The sequence below is a fragment of the Geotrypetes seraphini genome, chromosome 1 (genome assembly GCF_902459505.1).
Source record: "Geotrypetes seraphini chromosome 1, aGeoSer1.1, whole genome shotgun sequence".
Taxonomy (NCBI): domain Eukaryota; kingdom Metazoa; phylum Chordata; class Amphibia; order Gymnophiona; family Dermophiidae; genus Geotrypetes; species Geotrypetes seraphini.
This window is the reverse complement of record NC_047084.1, coordinates 465,351,657-465,375,241: the sequence shown is the minus strand read 5'-3', so window position 1 is coordinate 465,375,241 and position 23,585 is coordinate 465,351,657. Positions and strand designations below refer to the sequence as shown.

Sequence of the window (23,585 nt, the reverse complement as noted above, 5' to 3'; positions counted from 1 at the left end):
GACTGAATCTGGCCTTTATTGTTTGTGTATAGGTTTTCAGTAAGAACATCCTAATGTAGGATCATTGCTGCAATGACTTACAGAATCAATGCAAGGGAGAACCTATTATACATAAGAGATGATCTCCAGGGCGGTTCATAGAAAAAGGCGCACGCCGACAACTGAGCGCAAGACGGAGGTGCGCGCCAAAGAAAATTACTGTTTTTAGGGTCTGCAATGGGGAGTTTTGTTGGGGAGCACCCCCAGTTTACTTAATACAAATCGTGCCGGCGTTGTGGGGGGTTTGGGGGGTTGAAACCCCCCACATTTTACAGGGAAAAAGTGAAGTTTTCAGTAAAATTTGGGGGGTTACAACCCCCCAACGCCCCCACAACGCCCCCACAACGTGGCGCAATGTGCATTAAGTAAAGTGAGGGGGTTCCCCCCCACGCCCCCCCCGTTGGAGCCCTAAAAACAGTAATTTTCTTTGGCGCACGCCTCCGCACTGCACTCAATTGTCCCGGCGCGCTTTTGACCTGACACCCTCCAGGGCAGTTGTGAATATAGACTCACGGTGCCAGAATCCCAGAGTTGGAAAAACAGGAGACAAGAGGAAGTAGTGGACCCCCCCCTCCCTCCCCCAAAAAAGAATCATAACAGGAAGCAAATTGGTATCTTTTTAATTTATGAACTGTGTTGAAAGTCAAACTTATACATAGCAAAGCTGTTTCTAGATTTCCCTCATTTCTTGCAGAGTATCTCATATAAAATAAATGACAATATTTTACCTCTTTACAGACATGGCTCACATGCGGGAGGAGGTATGAAAAGAAAACCTTCCTCTTTCTTTGTTTGTGCTATATATAAATTAGGGCTGCAGGAAGATTAAGTAATTTTAATCATGATTAATCGCATTGTGCAGTAGTGATTAATTGTGACTAATCACGATTAATAGATAAGATATTTTAAAAGAAAATACAACAAATACAAATACAAGTAATTCCTGAAATCAAGCATAAATCACTTGTTTCTTTGTGGTTTCAAACATTAATAAGTTCCTATGTGCTAAAATGTCAAAGCCAATTGCTTAAAGAAACTAATGTGTTAAATATTAACATTGCCTGGTGCAATAAAAAATCTCGGTCCGAACCCTAAGAGGAAGGTAATTCCAAACGTTTTGACATTGGGTTGCTCAATTTTGCAGGAAACCCACCAAGCGGGCAACATTACTCATTAGATCTTCCTTAATCTGGCTTCTCCAGCAATATAACTTCATTCTCCTTTAAACCTTCCAGACCTAAAACATTCCCCCTTTCATATCTATAGGACATTAAAATACAATACAATGACTGAGACTTAGGAGTCTCCATTTTTAGAAGCATCAAAACTAACTTCCCTATACCTCTATCTTGTGGTTCACCACTTTATGCGGTTCATACGTAATTGGCTCCATAAAACCCGTAAATTCAATGTTGAAGCCCATAAATATTCCGGCATTGAATTTCTTGGTATAATGCTGGCTGCAGTCAGCAAAATTCTGAATACAGCTAGCTAACTATTAATAGATTTCACAGAAACCTGTTAAGTCATTAGTTTCCACTGATTTCCTCTCATTTCATTTTAATAAATATTTATACATTTCTGGAAAAATGTAATTAAAATTGAAAATGAAGAGTCTTCCAAACAGATAATACACAAAGACCCTTAATCAGGAAACAAAAAAGTGGACCAACCCATGAAAAGACTGGGAGGTGACCAGTTCACAAAATATAAAACAGTCCAAGAAAATGGAAAACTTTCATTTTCCACTCAAAACATGGACTGGACTGGTTTTGCCTACTACCGGTACTCTTTTGACATTTTGGTCCACTTTTTGATTCCTGTGCAAATAGAGAATCAGAAACCCATCAAAATTACCTAACACTGACACCTAGAAGAGAAGATGAGAAGTTGCTTGGGTGATATTACTGGCTGTGTTCTGCAACTGCTATTTCTCTCAAGGTCTCCAACTCTGCAGTCATGCTGTGAGATCCTTGACCATTGCTTGCCAGATTTAAATGGATGCCTTGCAATAGGAAGACACCCAATAACTTGGGGCAAGACATGGTGAGCCAAATTCATGTCAACCAGCACAATAGGTACCCTGCTGCTCATTATAGCTGCTCTATTAGCACGTACTTAATTTTTCAGACACAAGTCCACTGCTGCCCCCAGGACTTCAGGGGTACTCTGTGGCTCACCATAATTGCCTGCCACTTTTTTAGATTTATTCCTGTAGTATAATCTTCCACTCAAGCCGCCACCCTTGCAATAACAGCCAATTAAGCTGTGACCTCCAAGGTCCTCGGCCAGTGCTAGAAGTAAGAACACTGTACAACTGCTGCTTACTTCCTACCTGAGAAGACCTTGCCTGCCTTGGAGGCTCTTTATCGGTCATTTGGCATAGTGGGCAGACAGCTGCTTGCTTGGGTTTGACTTCCTTCTAAGCCCTGGAAGTTGAAGCAAAACTATTTCCCAGGGTTGAAGTCCTCTTGTCAGCTCGTGCATGGATTTGACGGGGTCTTCTGTGCTCTGGTTTTCCATCCACTGCCAAGGCTGGAGTTATATTGCTGCCTGACAGCTGTTTGCTCTCTGGAAGTTTGTCAGCCCGATGCCTTTCCACAGGTTGGGGGTTTCAGGCAGAAGCAAAGATGAATGCCTCTCTGTGGCCGAGTAGACTTGGATTGACTTCCATGAAGCTGGGGTACTGGGCTAGATGGACCATTGGTCTGACCAAGTAAGGCTATTCTTATGTTCTTGAAACTGAGCAGGCAGGTCACTGTGATTGGCAGTGCCATCTTCTCCGTTCTGAAAGTGGCTATGGTGTTACCGTCAACGTGCTGCCGATGGTTGTGTCCGACCCAGAAACAGGAAGTAGCATCAAGCTTTGATGTAACTTCCTGGTTCTGGGTCATTCACAACCAATGGCAGCACACTGTTGCTGACACCGCAGCCACTTTCAGAATGAAGAAGCAGCGGTGCGTTGGCCCCCAGAACTTTCTTTTATTCACATTGTGGCCCTTTACGTGACAATGGTTGGAGACCACAGGTATAGTATTATATTAACATACAAACATAAGAAAAGCAATTAAAGTTAAACTCTCATTCTTTAAAGAAATTAGTTTGATTTTATTTCTTAATTGAAAATACAGTCGTACCTTAGTTTGCGAGCATAATTCGTTCCAAAAGCATGCTTGTAATCCAAAGCACTCGTATATCAAAGCGACTTTCCCCAAAGGAAATAATGGAAACTTGGACAATTCGTTCCACATCCCAAAAACTTTAATAGAAGATACAGTACTATACGTACCGTATTTGCCGGCGTATAAGACGACTGGGCGTATAAGACGACCCCCCAACTTTTACAGTTAAAATATAGAGTTTGTTATATACTCGCCATATAAGACTACCCCTTCTTCCGCACACCTTCTGCACAACAAATAAAACTTAAAAGAACATCAGAATTTATTTCAACAATTTTAATTAATTCACTAAAGCTGAATAGAACAATAAACCCATGGGAGCTGCCATGCTATTTGTTTTCTAAACTGTTAACCAAACTGAAACTGTCAATGATAGAAGGAAGATAACACATAGAGGGAGAGAGCAAGTGCCGGGCAAGTCCCTAGCAAGTTTGCTGGCATGACAGTTTCCCTTTAAAAGCCTTCAAAAGCCTCCTGTTCGCCCCCGCAACTTCCTTAAGGGCATCTTTATCCCTCTCTCATTTCTCTGCTGACCCCATTTCCAGCATCAATCTCTCTCTACTTTCTCATTCCTGTCTCTCCCCTTTCCCTCCTCTAATCTCCCTGCCAGCTGTTTCCTTCCTTTTTACCTTCTCCCTTCCCTCCTCCCCCCTATCCAACAGTAGCTCTCTTCCCAACTCTTTCCCTCTTCCCCTCCCAGCAGCATCTCTCTTTCTACCTCTCTCCAGGTGCAGTAGCAGCTCTCCCTTTATCCATCAGCTTCCCAGCCTCCAACAGTGGCTTCCTCTCCTTCCAGCAGCTCTCAGTACTTGCCTGCAGCAGTGATTTCCTTAGGCAGCCTTGGGTCCGTTGCCGCCTCTGAGGAAAGGGGAAGTTGCCAAAGTGAATCACTGCCCTGGTAAGTACAGAGCTGCTAGGAGAGGAGACAGCCACTGTTGAAGGCTCCCCATGATCTTACTCCTGCTGTGCCCTGCACATTCGCGACCCCCCCCCCCCCCAAGCCGGCAAAAACAGCTTTGCACCGCAGGCCCAGCCGCCCAAGACGAGTCGGAGGCCCCTACCCGCCGCATCCTGCACGTGGGCAGACTCAGCACAAACGCTGCTGATGGCCCCAATCGACACGCTGACCTCCCCGCGCACGCTGACCATCTTCTCTCTGCCTGCACTTTCCCCGCGGCCCTCTTCGGCGACTCAGCAGGGGCAGCGATCAAGACAGGCTGCAAACGTCGGGACCTTCCCTCTCTGAGTCCCGCCTATTTTGTTTCAACTTCCTGTTTCCGCATAGGCGAGACTCACAGAGGGAATGACCGCCTGTCTTGATCGCCCGAGGCTGGGAGGAACAGAAGATTTCTGCAAACACCATCGGGGCAGAAAATTTAACGGGTCCATCTCGCCGGTCCTGTGCGGACCGGCAGGAATTTTCTGCGGACCGGCACCGGTTCGCGGACCGGCGGTTGAAGAACTGTGATGTAAACAGTACCCGGCGTATAAGACGACCCCCGACTTTGGGGAGGATTTTAAGGTACTGAAAAGTCGTCTTATACGCCGGCAAATACGGTACTTGTTTTGCAAGATCTCACTCATTTTGAACAGTCACTACATTGCGGGTGAATTGGTCGTGATGCTTTTATTACGTTCAGCCGCACTCAGTGTGAGATTTGCATATGTTGTGTTTGCTTGAATTGCAGGTTCATGTATTACGTTCAGCTGAAATCAGTGATGTGACGTTCATATATTGTGCGTATTTGACGTGATGCACTTATATGTGCTTGTACTGCAAAACAACGCTCGTTTATCGAGTTAAAATTTAAGAAAATGTTTTGCTTGTCTTGCAAAACACTCGTAAACCACGTTTCTCGCTATCCAAGGTTTGACTATAATTTAAATTGCTGATTTCATTAATATATATATATATATATATCTCAATAATAATAATTCCCTTAGCGCGCATGCACACTTCTAACCTGGTGGCTCCATGCATCTGTAGCTCCATGGTCGCCGCTGCTGATCCTCCTGTAAAGAGCAGCCTGCGATGGTGGCCGGCTTTAGCGAACCTCGCAGGCCGCTCTCCAACTCGGTAGTACGTTCCCTCTGACGCGATCCCGTGCGTCAGAGGGAACGTGCTACCGAGGCTGGAGAGCGGCCTGCGAGGTTCGCTAAAGCCGGCCACCATCGCAGGCTGCTCTTTACAGGAGGATCAGCAGCGTGAGAGGAGCCGCCGCCGGCACTTTTAAAGCTTAAAACAAAAACCTTCGCCGCAGCAGGCCAGCCCACGGGAAGGGAAGGGGAAGGGGCCGAACGGAGCAGGACAGCTGAGGTAAGAGAAGGGAATGGGGTGGGGGAAAATGCTGCTACTACTTCACAGGGATCTGGAGGGGAAGGGAAATATCACTGCTGCTTCTGGAAAGGAAAGTGTGGGGGGGAGAGAAGGGAATGGGGGGTGGGTGGGGGGAAATGCTGCTAATACTTCACAGGGATCTGGAGGGGAAGGGAAATATCACTGCTGCTTCTGGAAAGGAAAGTGGGGGGGGGGGGGGGGAGAGACAGAAAGAAATACAGACAGACAAAGGAGGCCAGGGAGAGAGACAGACAGAAATAAAGACAGTCAGGGGACCAGAGAGACAGACAGAAAAAAAGACAGACAGACAAAGGGTGCCAGGGAGAGAGAGAGAAAAATAGCAGGAGGGAGAGAGACAGAAAGAAAGGAAGAAAGAGACAGGAGCAGTGAGAGAGACATAAATAAAGAAAGACAGACAGGCATATATTCTAGCACCCGTTAATGTAATGGGCTTAAACACTAGTATATATATACATATACTAGTGTTTTAGCCCATTATATTCGTTATAGTAATGGGTGCTAGAATAGCCCCACCTATACCCTGACCCTGATCCCACCCATGCCTCGCCTCTACCATGCCTGGACCCTGCCTCCCAGTGATCCCATTTCCACCACCTCACCTTTCACCATTTCCTTAGTCCTCTGTACCCTTTTGGCCCTCATAGATCCTCCACTGCATTTATCACCTGACAGGGCCTTTCCCTCCGTGTGGGTCTGGCCTCCTGGACCCCCATTACTTACCTGAGGCGGCAGCAGCGGTCCTGACGTACCAACCCCTCCGTACCCCAAAGCAACAGCGGTCCTACCATTTCCATCTCTCCCTTTCCCCCTTTCACACCCTCTACCATCTCTCTGACCCTGTTTCCCCCTTTTTGCCACCTTTCCCTTTCCTTTCCCCTCCGTTCTTCCCCAAGGCCATCTCTCTTCTGCCCCCTCCATCCTCCCTGAAGTCTATCTCTCCCTATTCCCTACCATCTCTCCCTGTCCCCCTTGTAGCAACTCTGTCCTTCTCATCCATCTGTCTCTCTCTCTCTCTCTCTCTCCTTTCCTCACTTGAGTCCAACATCTCTCCCTTCTCCCACTTCCTCCCCCAAATCCAGCACCTCCTGCCTCTGCGGAGCTCTCGCAGCTCCTCCTCGTCCTCCTCCAACCAGGCTTCAGCATCTACACTGGCTCCGGACTCGCAGCGTCGCAGAGGGAGGTCAATGTGGAAACTGCTGCAGGCTCCTTTTTGCGATGGGAAAGCAGGCTCCTTCTACTGCACATGCAGAGGCATGGAGGCACAAAGCACGGACGCATGGAGTTTCAAGTGCGCATGCATGCTAAGGGTTTTATTATAGCGTATACTTGTATATACAGTATGTATATATAAATGAAAACAGCAATTTTAACCACCACCCCCTTTTACAAAATCATAGCGTGGTTTTTAGCGCCAGCCATGGCAGTAAATGCATGTAAACTGTTCTGAGCTCCCCTGGGAGAACGGTCTAGAAAATTGAATAAATAAAATAAATAAATAAATAAAAATTAAAAAAAATAACAGCTCTGACGCTCATAGAATTCCTATGTGCATCAGAGCTTTTATCGTAGCAGTCTGTGATTTAAAAAAACAAAACCCTTATGCAGCTTGATTAAAGGGGGCCAAAGTTATTTAAAGCAATTATTTTAAATTAAGAAATAAAATCAAACTAATTCCTTTAAAGAATGGCAGTCTAACTTTAATTGCTTTTCTTATGTTTGTATGTTAATATAATACTACACTAGTGGTCTCCAACCTTTGTCACGTAAAGGGCCACAATGTGAATAAAAGAAAGTTCTGGGGGCTAACGAAAGATTTTAAGCTTACACATTTAAGCCTATACTAGTTAAATACATCACTGAAAATTATGGGCCAGATTCTGTAATTTGCATTTAAAAAAGATAGGCGCTTAAAGTTAGGTAGTTTATGACAATAACTTAGGAATTCATTACAGAATTGTACCTAACTGAAACTTATACGCTTACAATGTAGGCCAGGATTTTTTTAAAGCCTACATTATTGGCACCTAATTACTATACCCCCTCATTTACAAACGCATAGCGCGGGTTTTAACGCCAGCAGCAGCGGTAACTGCTCCGACGCTCTATGAGCGTCGGAGCAGTTACCGCCCCTGCTGGCGCTAAAACCCGCACTATGCGTTCGTAAAAGACAGTATTAGAGAATCATGCCCAATGACCCTAAGTCTGTATTCACTGACTGTTCAGTGACTTCTTCATCATTTGTATTCTGAATTTCGCTGGCTATCCAGCGCCCTTAACATATTAATATTATATTTCTTACTAATGTGTACTCTGTAATCACTGACCGCTCAGTGACATCTTCCCTATTTGTATGCTGTAATTCGCTGATTGCACAGCTTTCTTCACTGTGAACCGCCTAGAAGTTGCAAGATTATGGCGGTATAGAAAAAATAAAGTTATTATTATTATTATTATTATTAAGTCCTTCTCCGCCCCTAAACACGCCTACTTTGGAGTCAGGTGTCTACCATATGTAGAATCGTGCCTAAGAAGATAGGCCTAGTACCCAATTAATTATTATTTTTTTCAATTATGAGCTTATTAAAGCTCATTAATGAATCCACTATACTAATTAACATCCCCTTTTACGAAGTTGCGTTAGGCTTTTTTATCACGGCGGTATTAGCTCCAACGCTCAGAGAATTCCTATGAGCCGTCAGAGCTAATACCGCCACAGACAGCGATATAAAAGCCTAACACGGCTTCATAAAAGGAGGGGTAAGTTAGGGGCCTGTCTTTAGGTGCCTTGTATAGAATTTCCCTCTCTGGTTTCATCATACATTCTTCTATGTTTAGCAAAACTTTAGCATAGTTTGCCACAATTCTCTGAATGCAAGTATTTTATGGTTTCTCTAGTTTTCTATAGCCATATGTACAAGTGGCAAAGGAGTAGAGTTACCACATGGCTCCAGAATAAGGAGAATTGATCGATACATTGAAAGCAATGGAAGTAAAGCCTAGATGTCTGACCTCGTCTTCCTTCTTCTGGAGCCATATGGTAACCCTACACAGAAGGAATGGCCTAGTGTTTAGAGCTGCTGCCTAGAGAATGACATAGGGACAAATTTTTCCCTGTCCCGTCCCCACGAGTTTTGCTGCTGTCCTTGTCCCTGCACTATTCCTGTGAGCGCTGCCTTAACTGCACAAGCCTCGAACACATATGCATTTGAGGCTTGTGCAGATGAGGACGGAGCTTAGGCATTGGTGGAATGAGGCATTATGACATCACAATCTGAGCTCTAGAATTTTGCTACTTATGTTTTTAAAGCGTTTGAGGCTTGTGCAGATGAGGACAGAGCTTGCAGGAATGGGACAGGGGTAGGAAAAGAGCTCGCCAAGAAGGGAAGGGAAACGAGTTCCCGCAGGGAGGGAGAAAAATTTGTCCCTGTATCATTCTCTACTGCCGCCTTACCACCCTGAGGTTGTGAGTTCAATCCCAGCCTGCTCCCTGTGACCCTTGGCAAGTCTTTTAACCCTCGATTGCCCCAGGTACCACAGTTAGATTGTGGGCCTGCCAGGACAGATAGGCAACTCAGCTTCAATGCCAAAAAATGCAAAGTCATGCACCTGGGCAGCCAAAATCCATGCAAGACTTACACCCTTAATGGCGAGATCCTAACAAGAACTGAAGCAGAACGAGACTTAGGGGTGATCATCAGTGAGAACATGAAGACTGCCAATCAAGTGGAGCAAGCTTCATCCAAGGCAAGGCAAATCATAGGTTGCATACGCAGGAGTTTCGTCAGCCGTAAGCCTGAAGTCATTATGCCATTGTATAGATCCATGGTGAGGCCCCACCTGGAATACTGTGTGCAATTCTGGAGGCCGCATTACCGTAAGGATGTGCTGAGACTGGAGTCGGTCCAGAGAATGACCACCCGGATGGTCTCGGGACTCAAGGATCTCCCGTACGAGGGACGGCTGGATAAGTTGCAACTGTACTCACTCGAGGAACGCAGAGAGAGGGGTGACATAATTGAGACATTCAAGTATCTCACGGGCCGCATTGAGGTGGAAGAAGATATCTTCTTTTTCAAGGGTCCCGCGGCAACAAGGGGGCATCTGTGAAAAATCAGGGGCGGGAAACTGCACGGGGACACCAGAAAATTCTTTTTCACTGAAAGGGTGGTTGATCGCTGGAATAGTCTTCCACTTCAGGTGATTGAGGCCAGCAGCGTGCCTGATTTTAAGGCCAAATGGGACAGACACGTGGGATCTATTCACAGAGAAAGGTAGGGGAGGGTCATTGGGGTGGGCAGACTAGATGGGCCGTGGCCCTTATCTGCCGTCTATTTCTATGTTACCTGATTATTGTTCACTGTATTGTAAACCGCTCTGGGGGAAATCTCTTCATGAAAAGGTGGTTAATAAAGCCCAATAAATAAATAAATAAATCCTGCTCGGCAGACCGTCCTCAAGAAACGCTTACATGCTTAGTGATGCTGAATACCCCCTCTGACTCTCATGGAAATTCAATGACCAGCCATGTCTGGGCACCAGCATTGAATACCTTGGTGAGCAATAAATGGAAGCTATGCCAGCACAGCTGATACGAGTTGGTGTTGTACCCATGTAGCCTACAAAGTGTAAAGTCAGGACTGCTATTTAAGCAGTCTTACTTGTCCAGCCACCGTAGATAGTCAGGCATAGGGTTACCAGATTTTTCATCTGGTAAAAGAGGACACGTGGCCCTGCCCTGTTAAGCCCCTGGGTCTGCCATGCTCCGCCCCCCTCCCTGCCCCACCCCAAACCCAGCCCCCACACAAACTTTGTCTCTCCAGTCCCGGCCTCAATCTCAGCAGCTTTTCAAAACCCGGACAAAGTGCCAGGTTTTGAAAAGCCGTCCAGATGCCCAGACCTGTCCTCTTTTAGAGGACATGTCTGGGGAAATCCAGACATCTGATAACCCTAGGCAGGTACCGACACTGAATATTGCCAATACCTCTATATCAGTGGTCTCAAACTCAAACCCTTTGCAGGGCCACATTTTGGATTTATAGGTACTCAGAAAAAAATAGTTAATGTCTTATTAAAGAAATGACAATTTTGCATGAGGTAAAACTCTTTATAGTTTATAAATCTTTCCTTTTGGCTAAGTCTTAATAATAATATTGTATTTTATAACTAAAGAGACATATGATCAAGAAACTGTTTTATTTTACTTTTGTGATTATGATAAACATAATAAATATACTGAGGGCCTCAAAATAGCACCTGGCGGGCTGCATGTGGCCCCCGGGCCGCGAGTTTGAGACCACTGCTCTATATCTTCCAGTATCACTCTGACCCCTCCCCCCCAGACTACCCCAGTTTTAACCAAACAGCGCCACAATGATCAGGGGGATACTCGCTGGCATTGCCTGGTTGAATTTCTTCTTCCAGCCCAATCAGCATGGTTCAACTAGGAAGGTATCTCTCTTGTCTCTTTTGACTATGGGCCTTTGATGTTTAATATGAGCTTACTTATCAAAAAAAGTTAAGGACTGTGCCCTCCTTCTTACCATCTACAAAATTCAGCTAATTTTGAGAAGTTTTAAAGACATAAAATGTAGCTACGGTGGACTCTCAGTTAACCGGCACCCATGGGGATTGGTAGATGCCGGATAAATGTAGTTTCTGGTTGCTTGAGAGTTACTATTCCAAATAGGCCTAACTAATATGATTCCTCATACTCTGCCATACTATAAACTGTTCCAGACAAACTACAAGACACGAGGTAGACAAAGTGTGGGCATACTCAAGTGTGGGCGTGCCAAATTTACATTTACATTTCTACCAGAAATTGATTTTATTTTCATTTTTATTTAAAGTATTACAATATTTCTTTGATTTTTTTTTCCTGGTTGCTTGAGTTCTGGTTAACTGAGAGTCTACTATAAAACACCTAGAGGAGAGGGAGGAGGCAGGGAATGTCAAGATGGTGCTGAACAATTTATCACATTGGAAGAGACATGGAAAAATAGGAAAAGAAGATGGAGTTTCTCACTGTAATTCTTGATAATCAATTTATTATAAAATAAAAATGCCAAACAATATAATGTGAGTTCTCTGTTGACTATTTGTTGGACTGTGGAGCCCGGTGGAAGGACAAGCAAGCGGGACTCTCAAGGAGAACCTTGCCAACCGATCAGAAGCAAGATTCTAAAACACATGACTGTCCGCTAGACTAGCTCTTCTAGTCCTGCAGCATTATATCCGTTCCTGAAGCAATATTTCAGAGGAAAGCATAAAAAGAAGCTAAATGCTAAGGTCCTCCCATTTTTGTGTGACATCATTCCCATATTTTGTAGATGAGCAGACAATGAACAATAGTCATGTGGAATATTGTTGGATAGCTCTTGGTATCTAAAGTCATTACGTTGCAGGAATGGATACTGTTGGCTTATAATGGGAATCTATTTCAGGAAACATTCTGTGACCTTGCAGCAGTCATTCATTATAAGATGTCTCTGATTTCAGTTAACATAGAAAGCCTGACACACAGTTCTTGGTATCTCACAATTTCTTAACACAGATTGCCATCATGATGTTTAATCTAGAGTAATCTTAAAGTGAAAGAAATGATCCTTCATCATGGCACGGTTCCTCTTTTATTATTATTTCTGTCTCTAACTGGTACTTCAAACTATAGGGCTGTATCCTTGATTTTGGCCTTAACACATGCCAGAGTTCAACTGGGAGGCCTGTTGGAGGTAAAGAGTCTTTGTGATGAAGAGAGTTAACCAACAGAAGATCCAATAAAGACAACACCTCATTACATTCTAGAGATGGTCCAAGAACAGAATTCAGGTTGACTCAAGCTTTGTGGCTAATCGATTATGCCACCAGAGCATACTGTTTCCTTAGCCTAAAGCAGACACTATCCCAGAGGGACCATGATGCCCATAGGTTATGCCAGCTTGAGAATGGAGGGCAGTTGGTGCTGACAGAAGGTGCGAAGAGTGAGTGAAAGGCATAATATGGCTCATGGAAGTCACGTGACCTGAAAGCACCATGGGGCTCAGTGGGTAACGTGAAGGGTCATCTGCTAATGATTTAGACATATCATAAACTCCATCAGGCATCTTCTTTTTCTTGGATTTGCTGGAGACCTTACGGTTGCGAGTTTGTATCCCATCCTTCTTCATGGTTAAGGGGCGATTGATCTGCAGCCAGGAGATGGAGACAGAAGAAGCAACAGGATCACCAGCTAGGTCAATATAAAAATAAAGAGGAGAAACACAGCCACTGAACTTTTGTTTGCATGCCACCATCCTGTTCTTCTCTACAATCTTTCCCTAAGCACAGGAAGGGTCCCCTTAGACTGGAAAACAGCCAACGTAATCCCACTCCACAAAAAGGGCTGCAGGACAGAGACAGCAAACTACAGACCAGTGAGTCTTACGTCTATAGTGTGTAAACTCATGGAAACACTGATCAAACAGAATATTGACACAATCCTAGACAAAGAAAAACTGCGTGATCCACACCAACACGGGTTCACCCGGGGTAGATCCTGCCAATCTAATCTGATTAGCTTTTTTGACTGGGTTACCAGACAACTGGACGCCGGAGAGTCACTGGACGTGGTATACTTGGACTTCAGTAAAGCATTTGATAGCGTCCCTCATCGAAGATTACTGAACAAGCTGAAATCGATGGGATTAGGAGACATTCTAACTACATGGGTTGGGGATTGGCTGAGCGGTAGACTTCAGAAGATGGTGGTAAACGGTACCCCATCCAAAGCATCGGACGTGATCAGTGGAGTGCCGCAGGGATCGGTCCTGGGTCCGATTCTATTCAATTTATTCATAAGAGATATGACGAAAGGACTTAGAGGAAGGGTATCACTGTTCGCCGACGATGCCAAACTTTGTAACATAGTAGGCAGTGGCTTATCACCTGATAATATGACACACGACCTACTGCTGCTGGAACAATGGTCAAAAACTTGGCAGATAGGCTTCAATGCTAAAAAATGCAAGATAATGCACTTGGGCAGGAGAAACCCACGGAGAACTTATTTACTAAATGGTGAGACCTTGGTTAGAACTACGGCGGAACGCGATCTAGGAGTAATCATTAGCGAGGATATGAAGGTTGCCAATCAAGTGGAGAAGGCTTCCTCCAGGGCAAGACAAATGATGGGGTGTATCCGTAGAGGTTTCGTCAGCAGGAGACCTGAGGTTATGATGCCGTTGTACAGAGCCATGGTGAGGCCTCACTTGGAGTACTGTGTTCAGTTTTGGAGCCCACACTACCGAAAGGACGTGCTGAGGATCGAGTCGGTTCAGCGAACGGCCACCAGGATGGTCATGGGGCTCAAGGATCTCACGTATGAAGAAAGACTAAAGAAGTTGCGGCTGTACTCACTTGAGGAAAGAAGAGAACGGGGAGATATGATTGAAACGTATAAGTACATCACGGGACGCATCGAGTCAGAAGATGATATCTTCTGGCTCATGGGACACTCAACCACCAGAGGGCATCCGCTGAAAATCAGGGGAGGGAAGTTTCATGGCGATCCCAGGAAGTACTTCTTCACCGAAAGAGTAGTGGATCATTGGAACAGACTCCCACCCCAGGTGATAAAGGCCAGCAGCGTAACGGATTTTAAGAAAAAATGGGATACTCATGTGGGATCTTTAAGGGAGTAAATTCAGGGGGGGGATACTTGGAATGGGCAGACTTGGTGGGCTATAGCCCTTTTCTGCCGCTTTTTCTATGTTTCTATTGAAATACTTATAGAACCAATAGGAAGAAATATTTTTTTCACTGAAAGAATAGTTAAGTTCTGGAACTCATTGCCAGAGGATGTGATAACAACGGTTAATGTAGATGGGTTTAAAAAAGATTTGGATGAGTTCCTGGAGGAAAAGTCCATAGTCTGTTATTGAGACAGACATGGGGGAAACTATTGCTTGCCCTGAGATCGGTAGCATAGAATGTTGCTACTATTTGGATTTCTGCTAGGTATTTGTGACCTGGACTGGCCACTGCTGGAAACAGGATACTGGGCTAGATGGACCATTGGTATGACCCAGTATGGCTATTCTTATGTACATCTCTGTAAAACCATTGTCAGGTCTTTCGGAATCATTCTTACCTGTCTCATAATCAGGTTATCTCTAAACAATATTTCTTGGGATTTATAAAGCATCTCTCTTCTTCTCTCTGCTATCCAGATCAATAACAAAACAGAAGAGCATAAGAATTGCCGCTGTTGGGTCAGACCAACGGTCCATCGTGGTCAAAGACCAGCTCCCTAACTGAGACTAGCCCTACCTGCGTACATTCTGGTTCAGCAGGAACTTGTCTAACTTTGTCTTGAATCCCTGGAGGGTGTTTTCCCCCTACGACAGACTCCGGAAAAGCGTTCCAGATTTCCACCACTCTCTGAGTGAAGAACTTCCTTACGTTTGTACGGAATCTATCCCCTTTCAACTTTAGAGAGTGCCCTCTCGTTCTCCCTACCTTGGAGAGGGTGAACAACATGTTCTTATCTACTAAGTCTATTCCCTTCAGTACCTTGAATGTTTTGATCATGTCCCCTCACACACCCACATTCAACATTGAAATATACATACATAGAGATGACTACACACACAATATAAAAACACAATATATTTAAAAAAAGTAAAGATGCTTGCTCCAGTCAACCCCACTTCCCTGATGTTTTTCCCTGTACCTCTTCCTTTTATTTTTATTATATCCTTATTCTTTCTTCCCTCGTTTCAATTTTTGTCCCAATAGTTACTTTTAGTTCTGTTTGTCTATTCCCTTGATTTTTAACTAATTTTTTTTTTAATATTGTAAAGATGTAAACTGTTTTGGTTTGTAAAAGTGGTATATCAAGACTTAATAAACCTGAAACACTCACATTGTGCAATTTGTAATAGAGGCCGCAAGCATTGCAAACAGGCTCCCCACTGGTATTGCGTCTCCACAGCGTGGTAGTTGTGGTGTGGCAGTTAGTGCACTGTGTCCCAGCTCTCTTACTCACGATCTGCAGTCGGGGATTAAAAAAAGCACAGCCAGTCATGTAGCTGAAAGAGGTCAAAGGATCATCAAAGTCAGCCTTCCCCTACCTATCCATCAACTCTCCGTGAAACAGTTACACACTGGAGAAGACCCAAAAATGTAGGCCAGCCTCTAAGGGGTCCTTTTATCAAGCTGCGGTAGGGGTTTAACGCGCGTAATACTGCATTGAGCAGGCGTTAGTTTTTTAGCCGGCCGCAGGGGATAGCGTGTGATGAAATGTCCGATGCGCTAACCCCGCTAGCGCGGTTTGATAAAATGGACCTCTAAGTGACAGAAAGCACTGGCAATATAAAATGAAGAAAATTTACTCTGGACTGTTGTGTTGTATTTTTATGGTAATACGTATTCTGCATTTGAGGTGCTACGTTTGATGTTGTCTTCACATTGGTTTTCAACTGTTCCCCCTGCTTCTTTCTCTCCACCCTTTCCATCCACACGCGCTCCCCTACCTTCACCTGGAATCACATGACCTACCAAGCGTTTCTTTGGCCGGATGAGAGGCCTGTTTTGCCCGTTCATCTTGTGGTACAATCCACAGGCATTGCACAGATAATGACCAGTCCCATCTCTCCGCCACAAAGGGGTTGCTGTGGCACCACAGTTAACACATTCCCGGGCCTCTGAGGAGACAGAGTTATTAGCAAGCTGTTATTTCAAGCAGATTCATTGTGTGTTTAAACTGAAAAGTAATCTTGACAATCTAGAGTGTAGCAGAAGAAGTACAGTTCATGGGTCATCCAGAATTCATGAAGCCTCAAGAGTTCAACAACTGAGCCCACAGAAACTTAACAATACAGTGGAATATTACATGTGGGTTATTTTATATAATCATTTTGGCATGTATGTGGCAATATACCTCTGTAAAACAGCTTTAATAGAATTAGGTCAGGTCTAAATTAATAAGTTGGCACAAGTAGCACACACTGCTCCTTGTGACCCTGGGCAAGTCACTTAATCCCTCCCCGCCTCCCCAGTTGCTCCAACATGCGTAATGTCTACGTGGTGTAGGCACTATCATTGCTGGATTTGCAATAGACCTATGGCCATCTCTACCAGCAGTTCAGGTAGGCGGGAATGCTTTTGGTGCGAGGAAGATTTGAAAAGAGTGAACCAGGAAGGAGGAAAGACATTTAAGTGCCATATTGCTGAGATTAGTGGGCCTATTCGGTAAGAACATTTACATGCATAACTATGATTGGTGTAAATCAGGGTTGTTCAACATCAGTCCTGGAGGGTCGCAATCCAGTCGGGTTTTCAGGATTTCCCAAGGATCGATTTTTCACTCCGTCAAAAAATTACAAAGACTAGGGGACACTCGATGAAGTTACAGGGAAATAATTTTAAAACCAATAGGAGGAAATATTTATTCACTCAGAGAATAGTTAAACTCTGCAACGCATTGCCAGAGGTTGTGGAAAGAGCGGATAGTGTAGCTGGTTTTAAAAAGGGGTTAGACAGGTTCCTGGAGGAAAAGTCCATAGTCTGTTATTGAGAAAGACATGGGGAAAGCCACTGCTTGCCCTGGATGGGTAGCATGGAATATTGCTACTCCTTGGGTTTTGGCCAGGTACTAGTGACCTGGATTGGCCACCATGAGAACGGGCTACTGGGCTTGATGGACCTTTGGTTTGAGCCAGTTAGGCTATTCTTATGTTCTTCATTTGCATGAGATCTATTTGCATGCATTGCTTCCAATGTATGCAAATAAATCTCATGAATATTCATTGTGTAAATCCTGAAAACCTTTCTTGGTGAGGACCGAGGTTGGACACCCATGGAAATGTTAGCACCTAAATGTAACATTTATGTTTGCCTGTGTAACTACTGTGGCAGCCCTGCCCATGCTCCTCCTCTCTGAATGCCTATCTGGTAGCGAGGGAGGTTGGCACCTGGGGCGGTGGAGCCTGGCATCGCCACGCTTTGTACCCTTGTTCTTCCCCACTGCTTGAGCGCCCCCCTACTCTTTACGCTGCTTGAGTGCCCATCCCACCCCGCATACCTCTTGAAATGTTGCTGATCAGAGTAGCACCTTCCACCAACTGCTCACGCCCACCTCTGCTCCCTTGTGATGTCACGTCCTGGCCCATGGCCAGGACGTGACATCACAAGGGAGCCAATTCTGGCGCGAGCTGCAAGTGAAAATACACAGGGGGTAGAGAGGCACCGGTGCCCCCACGAAGACAGCACCCAAGGCAGTCCGCCTCCTTATCTCTGCCCTGCTTGCTCCTTCCCCGATCTCCCTGCTGCGCATGACCCCCTTCCCTTCCCCCTACCTCTAGTTGTTCACCGCCGCAAGCAACAAGAACTTCAGTGTGCTCCTCGCAACCCTGTTGACGCTCCCTCTAACGTCACTTCCTGTGTACGGCACCCGGAAGTGACGTCAGCAGGCGAGACAACGCGATTGCAAGGAGCATGTTGAATTTGTTGCTCGTGGTGGTGAACAACTAGAGGTTCAGGGGAAGGGAAGGTGGTGCATGCGTGGTGATGGGAGAAGTGGGAAGAGATAGGGGCGGAGATGAGGAGGGGTGCTGGCGTCCCCCACCAACATGGCACCTGGGGCGGACCACTCCCTTGTCCCCCCCTTACTATGCCACTGGATATAGCACTGGATACAAAAAGGCTTTAAATATAAAGGAGCAGAAATGGATTTACTATCTAAATACTTTGGTCCAAAAAAATCGAGCCAATGAAGAAACCAATAAACACTGTGGGGTAGTCAATGCCAAAAAGGCGGTCCAACTCCTCACAGCAAAGGACCTTGGTACCACAAAAGTCAATGATAAGGAAAGCAAAAGGAGGAACCAAGTCCTTGACTTGCAGGTGTTAAAATATCATTGATTACTGGTGTTTATTTTATTTTTTTTAAAATACAATACAATGTCATAAAATCTGACTGATGCCAACAGTTACAAAACATGAAAATAGTGCTATATGTAAGATAAACAGACTTTAACACGTAACGATGTCAGTAATTTAAATCCTTTTAAAATTTCTTTAAAGCTTTCTGTAAACTGTTATGGTGTATCTCTTAATTTTGGACTCGATCCCCGCAGTCACTACTGTTACTATGGAGATTGTCAACAAATGTAGTATGGCGGGAACCTTTTCTAATCAAACAAGTAGTTTTGGTTTGATAAAACGGATATATTACCGGAACTGATGACAGACGCTGTCAATTGAATAAAATTACAACGAGAGCAGCTGCTATTCTCAAAGCATGACAGTAAGTCTGTTCTGTTAGTTAAGGCTGTAGAACAAAATATATTTAAAAGTAATAGTAAGTTCTATTAATTTTACGCCCTTAGCAGAGCCTTTCTTATAATGATTTAATTTAATATAAATGATATCCTCAGCAGTTGCTATAGCTCTTAAGTGATTTTAAATTTTGTTTTTTGTAGATGTTGATATCGGGAGCCTCATCCCTGATGAAAAAGTTTTGAAACATGGACATGCTGGTAGAGGCGCTCCCTATATAAAAATGAGATAAGTACAAAACCATATTTAAGGAAAATATTTAAAGTATAAATTAAGAATTAATAAAAAAAAGATATTTATATATAAAAAAATTAAAAAATGATAAGTTAAAAAGTGACGATCCAGTGACGATTGGGTTGTTGCAAATATTTCATATAAATCCCTGGAGGCACTCTATGGTCCTCTGAGGATCAAAAAAACTCTTATTATATTAATTGTGTATGCTGGAGTTGATTAAGATTATATCCTGGATATAGCATAACATAGAAACATAGAAACATAGAAATAGATGGCAGATAAGGGCCCACGGCCCATCTAGTCTGCCCACCTTAATGTCCCTCCCCTTCCTTTGCCCTGTGAATAGATCCCATGTGCCGATCCCATTTGGCCTTAAAATCAGGCACGCTGCTGGCCTCAATCACCTGTAGTGGAAGACTATTCCAGCGATCAACCACTCTTTCAGTGAAAAATAATTTCCTGGTGTCACCTCTTAGTTTCCCGCCCCTGATTTTCAACGGATGCCCTCTTGTTGTCGTGGGACCCTTGAAAAAGAAGATATCTTCCTCCGCTTCGATGCGGCCCGTAAGATACTTGAACGTCTCGATCATGTCCCCCCTCTCTCTGCGCTCCTCGAGCGAGTATAGCTGTAATTTGTCAAGCCGTTTTTCGTATGGTAGATCCTTGAGTCCCGAGACCATCCGGGTGGCCATTCTTTGCACCGACTCCAATCTCAGCACATCCTTGCGATAATGCGGCCTCCAGAATTGCACACAGTATTCCAGGTGGGGCCTCACCATGGATCTATACAATGGCATAATGACTTCCGCCTTACGACTGACGAAACCCCTTCGTATGCAGCCCATGATTTGTCTTGCATAGCCCCTAGCCACACTACTGCCTTTTCCCCATGAGTTCTTTTCCTGTCCCTGCCCCATTCCTGCAAGCTTCGTCCTCATCTGCACAAGTCTCAAACATTTTAAAATCATAAGTGTTCAAGGCTTGTGCGGCTAAGGCAGAGCTTACAGGAATGGGGCAGGGACAGCGACAAAACTAAAGGAGATGGGATGGGGAAATTGAGTTCCTGCGGGGACGGGGACAAATTTGTCCCCGTGTCATTCTCTAGGCTGAAACCAGGGTAATCCGGTTCCATTCCTACTGTAGCTCCTTGTGACTTTCAGCAAGTCACTTAACCCTTTATCCCTTCAGATACTTGAATGTTTACCACTTTGAAAGTTTGAAGGCAACATAAAGAAATTAAATTATATGTCTTTATAAAAGATGCTAGAAATAGCCGCCTTCTTTCTTGCTAAACTTAAGCACCCAGTTATAAAATTACCCTCCATAAGACACTTTTCGAAATGCAGTGTTATAGTTGATCAACCTTTCTTTAGATTTCAGGGGTGCCGGGGGTGTAGCCAGACACCCAATTTTGGGTAGGCCTGGGCCCAAGGTGGGCGGCCAGAAGAACCCCATTCTCGTCCCGCAGGCAATTCGAAATCTCCCTCTCTTACCTGCAGCGTCAAAACTCTGACGCTGTGTGGAGCAGCGCTGGGAAGTACCGCCAGAACAGGGCATCAAAATAACTTTCCAGTGCTCCACACTAATGGCATGCAAATTCTACATGCGCTATTAGCGTTTAGCATTGGGAAGTTAAGAGGAAGACACGTGTTCGGTGCATACGCACAAGAGTTGTGTGGTGGCTTTGGCCCCAGATAAAAATTGGTTATTGAGACTCTTCTTTAAAAATAAACAGAAACCATTCCTAGGAATGCAGATACAAATCTATCCAGATCTTGCCACAGATACCCAGAGGCGTCGTAAAGAATTTCTGTTATTAAAACCGCAAATGTATAGTGTATTATTCTTCTCAGAAATATGTTTTCTTTGAACCTCCCCAGCTGACGGCCTTTCTGTCACTCTCTCGCTTGGAAAAAGAAAAGAAAGATAAGATCTAGCCCTAGAATAGATGTTTTTTGGGGGGAACCTTGAGCTCAGCTCAGATCAGTTGTAGTATTCTTTCATTTTTTTTTCTGTTATTAAAATCGCCCTTTTTACATCTAGATCCTCCAATTGTGGACTTGAGTTTAAAATTTAAGTAATTTAATGTAGTTCTTGTTTCTAATTGGAAATATGGATATGTATCATTTTTTTTTTATATTCTTGATTTAAATATGATGTATATGGTTATGTATCCTTAACTTAAATTTTACTTTCTAAATACTTGATAAATAAATAAATATTTTTAAAAAGAGTTGTGTGGTAAGCTCAGTTCTTCTGCATATGTGCCAGACAAATCTGAAGGTGAAGCACTGCCTGAACTCCCCTTCAATCTGTCCAGAATTCGGCTGCATGACTCATATTCCGTGAGAGCTGCTATACTCACATTACCTCTCTGCTAAAGTCACTTCATTGGCTTCCCATCCGTTTCCGAATACAATTCAAAGTACTCCTCTTACTGACCTACAAATGCACTCACTCAGCTGCCCCTCACTATCTCTCTTCACTTATCTCCTCCTAAGTTCCCCCTCGTGAGCTCCGCTCCGCTGATAAGTCCCTCCTATCTATGCCCTTCTCCTTTGCCAACTCCAGACTTCGGCCCTTCTATCTTGCTGTGCCGTATGGCTGGAACAAAGTGCCCAAATCCCTATGGCGTGCTCTGTCAATGGCAGTGTTCAAGTCCAAGTTAAAAGCCCACCTCTTCGAGAGTGCTTTCAACTCCTAACTCCTCTTGCCTTGGATTCTGCATCCCCAACCCTATATGTCATATCTGTCTGTCCAAGTTAGATTGTAAGCTTCGTACTAGAGAATGATACGGGGAGCGATCCCCGCGGGGAACCGCGGCGTGGCTGCGGGCAATGGAGACTCCATAGCCAAATCACTGCAGACACGGGGACAAAAGTTTTCACCGCCCGCAAAAACGGTGAAAAGATTTGTCCCCGCAGGCAAATGTATCCCCTTCTACATACCGCGATTTACCGGGTCTTCACCGTGTGTTCGGTTCACTTCGGGACAGGTGTCTGATTTTTTTCCGGCGACCATGCTTGTCAGCCATGTGGTCTCCTCCAACTCGTCTCTCTCCACCCGACTTGCACGTTGCCTGACTCCGCCCCCTTCAATATTCTGGCTCCTCATTAGTCAGTTCTTTCCTGCTCAAGAAGGGGACCAATCGCTACTGCCACACATGATATTTAATGGGTTGCAGTAGCAATTGGAAATCGGGGGATTTCGGAGCTGAGAGGCAAGCCCAGGATTTTTTTTGGAGACGCTGCCTGGATTGGAGAGGAGTCACTGCTTCAGACTTGGAGGAACTGAAATTTCATTGAAAACTTCGGCGCTACAAGTAGAGGTAAGGTGCACACTTTCCTACTACTTGCCTGCCCAGGATTGGCGGTGGCGGCGGCAGGGGTGGGGGAGGATTTTTTTGACCGGTTGGAGATGGGAGTCTGGCTGAGCTGGGAGCTGGTTCTTTTTTTTTTAATCTGAGTGGGATTCTTTGACCGGTTTGATACGGGAGTCTGGCTGAGCTGGGAGCTGGTCCTTTTTTTTTTTTTAATCTGAGTGGATTCTTTGACCGATTGGAGATGGGAGTCTGGCTGAGCTGGGAGCTGTTTTTTTTTTTTTTAATCTGAGTACTAGTGTAGTAGTGTGCTGTGTCCATTCCCATGGGTTACTGAATCCTATTCCTGAACATGTGCTGCAAGAATGGAGGAATCCAGCACATGTTCAGTATGTAACCCATAGGAATACGTTAATAAAGATAAGTATATAAAATCATACCTGTTTGAGGCTTTTATGCATGCTGCGATGACGGTGACGGGGCAGTGAATGGGATGGCAGTGACGGTGATGGGGCGGTGAAAGGGATGGCGGTGACGGGGCGGGGAAGGGAACGGCGGTGACGGGGCGGTGCGAAGGATGGTGGGACGGGGCGGTGACGGGGACAGATTTTTTTTCCCCGTGTCATTCTCTACTTCGTACGCCTTTCAGTACTATATAAGTGATAACCAGTAGTAGTAACCCCACAATGAAGCATGTTTTCTGTGTCTTTAAATATATGCTTTCTATTTTTTTTTTTCACTTGGAATGCTTATATTTAAGTTGGAAACAGGTGCCAATGGATTCAGAGGGACGGGAGAACTGAATGGACGTTTTAGCCAGAGATTTATAAAAATAAGTTAGGAAGTTAACAATAGGGAAACTGGGGAGATTCTGTTTCTGGGCAACCTTGTAGTAGCTTGCAAAACCCCCAATGCCAGCTCCACACTGGCAGTAACTTTTCTGCATTAGGGCATGGGGTTTTTGTGCGCTGCTTCTCTGAGCATGGGAAAGAACAGCTAATAACCTCATTTGCATCTACATTTTAATACTTTGTGGCCACAGAGGGCACTAGCGTTGTTCCCTGCTCTAGCGCCCTCTAAACATTCTGAGCACACCCGGCGCTAATCGCCTCCAACACAAGCATTAGGTTTT

The 23,585-nt window shown here is 44.7% G+C and overlaps 1 protein-coding gene across 3 annotated transcripts in view; it reads right to left on the bottom strand.

Annotated features, from left to right (window-relative positions):
- Positions 1–11,613: 11,613 nt before the first annotated feature.
- Positions 11,614–23,585, bottom strand: part of GATA1 (GATA binding protein 1) — a 45,629-nt gene continuing 33,657 nt past the window's right edge. For 2 of the 3 annotated variants that reach the window (XM_033923805.1, XM_033923796.1), the window contains 3 exons: positions 16,117–16,262; positions 15,482–15,607; positions 11,614–12,764 (listed from right to left, as the gene is read on the bottom strand). In XM_033923805.1, the coding sequence (XP_033779696.1) occupies positions 12,462–12,764; positions 15,482–15,607; positions 16,117–16,262 (575 nt within the window). In that variant the 3' untranslated portion in view covers positions 11,614–12,461. Of the gene's footprint in view, positions 12,809–15,481; positions 15,608–16,116; positions 16,263–23,585 lie in introns of all 3 variants that reach the window. The other variant, XM_033923814.1, reaches the window with a different exon arrangement.